General features: G+C 47.8%; 1 protein-coding gene across 1 annotated transcript; it reads left to right on the top strand.

Moving 5' to 3' along the window:
* The first annotated feature begins 6,464 nt into the window (after positions 1-6,464).
* On the top strand, positions 6,465-8,246 carry UTP3 (UTP3 small subunit processome component). The gene has a single exon (XM_048482439.1). The coding sequence runs from the start codon at positions 6,732-6,734 to the stop codon at positions 8,166-8,168; it is 1,437 nt and encodes a 478-aa protein (XP_048338396.1). The 5' UTR covers positions 6,465-6,731; the 3' UTR covers positions 8,169-8,246.
* Positions 8,247-8,900: the final 654 nt, after the last annotated feature.

Genomic DNA, 8,900 nt, shown 5'->3' with positions numbered 1-8,900 from the left:
CTTTAAACTTTTCTGTAGGAAGCTCTTTGGGATGTGCTTCTCAGTGGTAACACGCCGAGCTAAAGCACAGCCGGTTTCTGCTGAATTGCCAGCGTGGATCAAAGCCAGCGAAGGCGGCCGGCAACAGATGGTGTGGTCAGAGGTAACGAAACCACAAGTCAATGCTGGCTTGCCAGATCAGGGGTGAAACCCCCATTCTTCGAAAACTCTACTGGTGGTTATTATTACACTCTTCAAAAAAGATCTCTTGGCTTGCCTTCTCAGCAGACTGCTGTTTTTTCACCTGCCAGTTTAAGAAGAAGAAGAAGAGTTTGGATTTATATCCCCCCTTTCTCTCCTGTAGGAGACTCAAAGGGGCTTACAATCTCCTTGCCCTTCCCTCCTCACAACAAACACCCTGTGAGGTAGGTGGGGCTGAGAGAGCTCCGAGAAGCTGTGACTAGCCCAAGGTCACCCAGCTGGCGTGTGTGGGAGTACACAGGCTAATCTGAATTCCCCAGATAAGCCTCCACAGCTCAGGCGGCAGAGCGGGGAATCAAACCCAGTTCCTCCTGATTAGATACACGAGCTCTTAACCTCCTACGCCACTGCTGCTCATTTTTGCCTCAGAAGCACATTTCAGCGAATATTGGGAAAACAACAGTTCAATTATTACTTGCTGATTCGTTGCCCCCCCCTCTACAATTTTGCTGTCCCCTGAATTTACTGCTTCTACTGCATGTGCAGCTGAATTATGAATCCGGTCTTCAAAGATCAGATCTGCTAAGTACCTACCAAAATTCAGACATGAGGATTGTCGCAGAGTCATGTTATCTTAAATTGAATCACCCATCAAACCCATCATCTAGGACTGAGAATAGCCATCATCTAGGACTGAGAAATTCCTAGAGTTTCGGGAGCAGTGCCTGCAGAGGGGAGAATCTGGGGGTGCAATTCCACCTAGAATCTATGGTGGAATTTAGGGAATAGAGGGACTTCAGTGGGGCATAAAGAAATAAAGTCCATTCTCGAAAGTGGTCATTGTTTCCAGGGGAACGGTTGTAATCTGTTGTAATTTGGAGATTAGCTGTAATTTCAGGAGAAAGAATCTCCTTATGTATGGGTTAAATTGTTCGCTCGCTTCAAATCTCCTGTCATCTTTATCCTGAAAATAGTTTTTAAAACACCGTAGTATCTTGCCTTGAAAACCTTACAGGATTGCCATAACTTGGTTGTGACTTGACTGTACACGCACGTCTCTCAGTTGTGTTCTGGGGCACAGTTCTTTACTTTCCCTGGAATCACTTATCATCAATCCTATCTTCCCATGAGGAAAAGAGAGATGCTGCACTTTGGGATATTTTTGCAGTGTAGGAAAAACCTGGATCTTTCAACTCTGGGGCCCAGGGCATGCAGACAGGGGCCCTTTCCCCACTTACCTTAAGCTCCGCGCTACTCTCCTCAAGTAGCATGGGGTACAGCTGCACTCCCCACTTCAGGGGTGGCGAGAACGCAGCCGCCCCAACGCTGCCTCTCTCGCGCCCCCTCAGCGCGCGTAATTCCTGGCGCCTTTTGAAATGGCGCCTTTTGATGACCCCGAAGCCGGGGCACGCACCAGGAATGGCGCGCGCCAGGAATTGCGCGCAGCAACCCTCCGACAGGTGAGTGGGGAAAGGGCCAGGGATTTTGGAGTACATGCATCTAGAAAATTCAAGAAGTATTCAGAACCCATTGTTCACTCCCTATAAAGATGACCCTTTCCCCTGCTAATAATGATACTTAGCATATTTAGACCACCCTTCATACACAATAGGTGGCCATCCTCCAGGTGGGGCGATTTCTCAGTATTACAACTGATTTTTAGATTGAAGTGATCAGCATCCCTGGAGAAACTAGCGGGGGGGGGGGGGCTTAATGGCATATACCCTGCTGAGGTCCCTCCCCTCCCCAAACCTCCCTGGGCCCCACCCCCAAATATTCTGGAATTTCTCAACATAGAGCTGGCAGCCATAACATGCAGTCTGTTTTCGTTCATTTCATTCTCACTTCTTTGGGTAGTTTAATTCTTGCTCAGGTGCACGGAAGACTCCATTCAGTCGGCTCAGCCCCTTGTAAAAGATGATCTCTTTTACCAAATGTACCTAGAAGTCCGTAGTTTCTGGACTTCATGCTGGTGTTTTCAGCCTTCAAGAACGTGGTTAAAAAAAAGACTCCTTTAGACCATAGAAACCTTTAGTCTCTTTTTAAAAGAGCATTGGTTTCAGTTCCCTTTTTCTGTTACCAATTAGTTACTTTAAAAAATTAGTTACTTTAAAAAAACAGGTTGGGGGGGAAATCAGCCAAAAGAAACAGGCAAAAGTAGGAAGAAAAAGACGAGTTTGGATTAATACCCCCCTCTTCTCTGCAGTATGAAGACTCAAGGGGGCCCACCCACTCTCTGGGGAAGGGGACCCATCATCTGGTCATGGCCCACCCACTCTAAGGGGAAGGGGAGGGAGGGGGAAGGGGCCCCTTCATCTGGTCATGGCCCACCCACGTAGGAGGGGAGAGGGATATAGGGGAAGGGTGTCCCAGAGGCCATCTAGTCCAACCCCTTGTTCAATGCAGGATGGCATTTGTCCAGCCGCTGCTTGGAGACTGCCAGTGTGGGAGAGCTCACCACCTTCTTAGGCAGCCAATTCCACTGATGAATTACTCTGACTGTAGACATTTTTCCTAATATCCAGCCAGTAGCTTTCCGCCTGCAATTTAAACCCATTACTGCGAGTCCTGTCCTCTCCCACCTTCAAGGCTGTGCAAATGAAGACTTCAAAACCTTTTCTTAGTTAGCAGGCAGTCTGCTACGGCATAGCTATATAAAGAAGGGTAAAACTGTACATGCTTGTCTCCAGTGAGTAAGAACTCGAATCCAGTTCTCGGTCCCTCGCAGGGATCGCAACTGCACCTGCTCTGCGGTTTTCTTAAAAATAAACCAGCACCTGTATTTCTTTTGCATAAAATGGCAATAGGGTTCAATGTGCGTCAGCCAGCTTGTATCAGAAACAGGCTTGCTTTCCACCACATGAACTGACCTTAGGCTCTCTGTTTACTCTTGCTGAACATAATGGCCAGAAGCCATTAACGAAAAGTGTTCCAGCCTACTAGGAGGTGGCCATGGTGATTAAACAGTTCATTAATTGGATACTTAATTAGCAGAGTTAGGGGATGCTAAGAAAGAAGCTAAGAAAGAAGCCAGATACTTTGAGTTGCTGTGGATAAAAGTTTACTAGCTAAAAAGGGTAGGGTTCTATGGAGTAAAACAAATGAATACTGTACAGCTCTGTTACATATTTACAGTACTAACCATACACTTAACTACTATAGCTTGACTACATGTCCTACTTCTCTCTGTCCATGTGCTCTAAATCTATTCTGCAAGAACAAAGAAAACAAGTTAAACTTCTGATGTACGTGCTCACTAACATGTAACGCAATGGCTATCTGACTGACCAATAGCTAATCAACAGGTCAGTTCATTACAATATGACCTTGGCATCCTGTTTATATACAACAGGTTGTTAACTCTTTCATGACTGGTTGTGACCAATACCAACAGAAACACACTGGATGGGGGTCTTCAACATGGTGCCCCCCGACACCTTTTCTAGTGCCTTTTCTTGTGTTTTTACTTTTGCAAAGTGGATACCACCAGGTTGGGTTTTTGCCCAGTAAGACTTCTGAATGGGTAGTGAAGATCTGATTGGCTGTTACAATTTTTAAAATGTGGCTTTGGCAGCAGCTGCCACAAAACCACAAGGATCTGCAAATTAAGTTACTGAAGTTAAGCTACAGCAATCATTTTGTGGCTGGGTCCATCTCCTGTGGCAGCTATTTTGTTGCTGCACACAACATGCCATGTCTCAATTCCAAATATGCCCCAGGCTCAGAAAGGTTGGGGACCCCTTATCTAGATCGACCGACTTCTGGCTCTGATTTAAAAGGTGCTTTTAATGAATCAGGCAGCCAATTATAAGAACTGCCGCATACCACATGTGGCAGGTTAATGGCACTAAGCAGTTCAACCTGCATAAACCCAGCCAACCTGCATAAACCCAGTTCAACCTGCATAAACCCAGTTTAGCCTCTGTAGATCTTCGTGAATCTCATTCATGTCATGATAGTTGTTTTCGAATCTCCTGGTGTTAGATGTGTGCATTATCTAAAAATGACAAGCAAAAAATCTTCATACATATTAACTTCCAAATACATGCAATGGTATAAAATACAAAAACCATCTTGTTGGATTCATTAGACCAAGAGAGCAATTCCAAGCAGATCTACTCAGGTCTGTTCAATGGGGCTTATCCCCAGTGAAGCGTCCTTAGGATTTCAAATGATCCTGGGAAGCCCACCTCCAGAGCACAGAGGAAACACATCTACCTTCTATTTATTCCCTGGGTATTTAGGCACTGTAATACTTTTGCGACTTTCCTTAGTGACTTTCGCCACCTTGTGGCAGTGAAGTTAATGACACATTATTCCTTTGTCCTGAACCAACTAGGGAAGGGCTGCAGCTCAGGGAGGTAGAGTGTCTGCTTGCATTCAGAAGGTCCCAGGTTCAATCCCCAGCATCTCTATTTAAAAGGATTGGGTTATACGTGATGTGAAAGATCTCTGCTTGAGACCCTAGAGTTGTTTTCAGTTTGAGTAATCAATAACCCGTCCAGAGCCCTTCGGGGATTGGGCGGGATATAAATCCAATAAGTAAGTAAGTAAGTAAGTAAGTAAGTAAGTAAGTAAGTAAGTAAGTAAGGAAGGAAGGAAGGAAGGAAGGAAGGAAGGAAGGAAGGAAGGAAGGAAGGAAGGAGAGAAGGAAGGAAGAGGGAGGGAGGGAGGAAGGAAGGAAGGAAGGAAGAGGGAGGAGGAAGGGAGGAAGGAAGGAAGGAAGGAAGGAAGGAAGGAAGGAAGGAAGGAAGGAAGGAAGGAAGGAAGGAAGGAAGGAAGGAAGGAAGGAAGGAAGGAATGGTGGTCTGATTCATGCATTCAGGTATACTAAAAATCAATGGATGGGTCAAAGTTCACCAAAAATTATACCAGAAGGAGAAAAATGTCCCTCGTTTGGCTCCAACCAACCTCTTTCTGCTGATGAAAAGGGAAGGACAGGATTCCTTTTAAATATTCAAAAGACTATGCTGGGATCGTAGGATCGGAATGGAAAAAGCCAAATTGGGGTGGGGAGGGGGGCTGTAATAACTTAGGAAGGGAACTGGGAGAGACCAAGTGAAAAAGCTGGATCCAATCCTACTCTGCACTATTCATAATTTCACTACTTCCTGTGCTGCTCAGCTGGAATTTTGAAGTGCAGGTACCTAAGGAGACAGACAGTCTAATCTGGGAGGGGGTGAAATGAGTTATGGGTGTGGTGCAGGCTTGTGCTAACATGGGTGCCAATCCCACTGGTATAAAGGCAAACAGCTGGCAAAGAGGGCACCCACATCAGCAGGCAGAGACCGCATAGCCTCTTTGTGCCCGATCTTGGAAAGGCCCACTGCCCCACGGCTCCGCTGACATGAGACGCCCCATCAGCACAGCAGGGGTGGTCCAGGAATGAAATCAACTTCAGTTGGCATCCACCAGGTTTTCAGCCCAGGAATGCCCCCTCTCACGTGGAAGTGTGGCATAACTTCTTTTTTGTCCAGTGGGTGATTTTCAGCCAGCTGGGGGATTTCCTTGCCTTTCTGCACTTCCTGAAAGCCCTTTGGGGGCAGCACAGCAGCAGTGCCAAGTTCTCTGGGTTGGACAGTTAGTTGGAAACATGGTAGAGCAAGAAAAGTTTGATTGCTATAACCAGCAGAAATGCTTTAATGCTGAACACGGCTGCTTTATGCACGACTCTCTGATAAAGAGTTCTGTGTAGCTCAAAATTTTACTGCTGTGGGGCATTCTTTCAAGAAGAAACTGTCAAGTGCAAATTTACTGTGGGCCTTTCCCCACTTCCCTTAAGCCCCGCGCTACTCCAGGAGAGTAGCGCGGGGTCCCTCGGCACTCCCCACTGAGAGGGGCGGCGACAGTGCAGCCGCCCCAAACTGCTGCTGTCGCGCCCCTCAGCGCGCAGCATCCCAGGCGCTCTTCTCAAGGGCGCCTTTTGATGGCCCCATGTCGTGGGGCCGGCCGGGCGTGCGCCTGGGATGCTGCGCGCTGAGAGCAGCGCGCGGCATAGAGGGGAAGGACGAAAGTGGGGAAAGGCCCTTAACTGTGAATAAACTTAGTAAATAAATAACACGCGCACACATATTTTTAACCATTCCCTCGCCGCCGTCCACATAACTCAGCGCCCGCAGACAAGAACAGACGGATGAAACCCACGTGACTTCCCCGATCTAGTCTCTATGATCATTCGCTGCGCCAGCGCGTCAAAAAAGGACGGAAGAAATAAGGTGTTGCGCGCACCGGAAGTTGACGGGAGGCTTTCCCTCGCCGGCCGGAAACGAAGCAATTCGAAGGCAAATGCGTGGTCGCTCTATGGGAGAAAAACTATGGAGGTGTAAATCGGATAACCGAGGATGGAGAGAGCGGCTGATTCCCACTAAGAGATCGGTTGGATTCCCGCTCAGAACCAAACTTTCTGGTTACCGGAAGTGGTGAGCGTAGTCGGAAGGTTGCGCTAACCTTTCAACCGGAAATAGATTGGGATTGGCAGTAGTAGAGAGAGAAGGCACGTTTTGAAGGTCTGGGCGCCCCGCAGTTGCAGCTCCGCCGTCTCCCCGCCCGTCATGGGGAAAGCGCGGCGGCGATCGGCCGCCCCTCCGCGGGCCTGGGTCCCGCGGGAGGAAAAGCTGGAGGAGCCGGAGCCGGGGGAGCTGAAAGTCACAGAGGAGGTAGACGACTTCCACGAGCGACGGGTGGAGGAGGCGTTGGCGGCGCTGGGCAGCGAGGAGGAGGAGGACGTGGAGGAGGAGGCGGAGGAGGTGCTGGGCCTGGACCTCTGCGAGGACAGCGAGGAGGATGGAGGGGAGGAGGAAGAGGAAGGCATGGACGAGCCCCTGGATATGGACAGTGACCTGGAGGAGAAGCCGGGGGCTGAGAGTTCCGGCCTCCCTGATGAGTCAGCCTGGGGACACCGCAAGAGGATCTATTACGGCACGGACTACGGTCAGGCTGTCGCTGGTTCCAAAGCAGCCAAGAAGAGCAAGGAAGAAGTCGAAGCAGAGGAGCTGGAGGAAGAAGAGGCCGCCCAGGCCATCCAGAAAAGGTTGGCTGACAATCTGCGGGAGGATGACTACGGCCTGGATCTTCTGCAGGCCTACGCTGCAGCTGAGCAGCCAAGCGAGAAAGAGTCCGGACGCAAAATTGCCAAGGACTTGCAATCTCTTTCCAAGAAGGAGCAGCTGAAGTTGCTGAAAAAGGAATCCCCAGAGCTGCTGGAATTGATTCAGGACTTTGAAGCTAAATTGGTCGAGCTCCGAGATGAGCTGGAGCCCCTCGTGCAAATGGTGAGAGATGGGGTCATCCCGCAGGGGAAAGGCAGCCAGTACCTGCAGACTAAATATCATCTCTACTTGAACTACTGTTGCAACATCAGCTTTTACTTGGTGCTGAAAGCCAAAAGGATTCCAATCCATGGCCACCCAGTCATTGAAAGACTCGTAACGTATAGAAACTTAATCAACGATTTGGGTGTTGTGGACCAAAGACTGGCACCAGAGGTTCGCCTGCTTCTTAAAGAATTCCATAATGGTGGAATAGAAGCAGTGAAGAAATCCCTGCTGCTTCTCAGAAAGGCTGTGAACAAAACCAAGCCGAGAACTGTTCGTAAGGTTTCCAGTGGTGAGCGTGCTGAAGAAGCCACAGATGATTCTGATTTCGATGAGGAAGCTGCCCTGAATTATTACAAGGAGATGGAGGAAAAGATAAAATCTAAGAAAAAAAGAAAACACGTACAAGCAGAAGAAAAGGAAGAGCCGCTTGTGGAAGAGGAAGGACCGGAACAAAAGAGAGGAGCGACATACCAAATTGTCAAGAATAAAGGCCTCACGCCCAGGAGGAAGAAGATTGATCGTAATCCAAGGGTCAAGCATCGTGAGAAATTCAGGCGAGCCAGGATTCGCAGGAAGGGGCAGGTTCGTGAAGTCCGAAGAGAAGAACAAAGATACGGAGGCGAACTTTCTGGCATTCGTGCTGGGGTTAAGAAAAGCATTAAGCTTAAGTGACTTCCCTTTTCGTGTTCTTTTTCAAGTTGAAGACAGTCATTGTGACCACAATAAATATCCTGTTTTGGGGAAAATAAATTCTCTCCTCTTCCATTTCGGGGTACATAATCCAGAATTATTCTACATTTAGTTCAGGTCATATTTTTCTCATTTGGCTATACCTGATTGAGCATGGGGCCTGAAAACTATCAAGGGGGTGCAATTGGGCACTAACACCTGGGGCTACTGGAGAATGTTAGTGGGGTATTACAGTTCTGCCATTGTCTTTTATTTATACTCCTTCCTTTCTTCACAAGGGGGTCCCAAAGCAGCATTACATTCTCTTCTGTGTGACAAGTCTGTGTGACTGGCCCAAGATGACCCAACAGCATCCATGGCAGAGTTGGGATTCAAACCTGGGTCTTCTAGATTGTAGTCTTACACTCTAACCATTATACCACACTGGCTCAGTTTAATCTTTATTTGGTCAAGCGTCTTTAATGTAAGAAGAGGTTGGAGCAGTTCCTCAAGGAACCGATAAATGCAGCAGTGTTCTTAATATTGAGTTGAATTTAATTAAGTTTCTCCATGGAAGTTTGTTTTGAACCAAGCCTGAGCTGTCATCTTCAGAAAATTCCTTTTTAGCATAAGAGTTTGAGGGCACAAGTGGGTAAAAATTGTAGCTTTTATTCCAAACAACACACATGAACCTAAGTTGTGTCTGCCTGGTTGCCGCTTTAAAGTAAATCTTGC

Source organism: Sphaerodactylus townsendi, unplaced genomic scaffold (assembly GCF_021028975.2).
Source record: "Sphaerodactylus townsendi isolate TG3544 unplaced genomic scaffold, MPM_Stown_v2.3 scaffold_170, whole genome shotgun sequence".
In the NCBI taxonomy this organism is placed as follows: Eukaryota; Metazoa; Chordata; class Lepidosauria; order Squamata; family Sphaerodactylidae; genus Sphaerodactylus; species Sphaerodactylus townsendi.
This window is presented reverse-complemented; position numbering and strand designations above follow the sequence as displayed.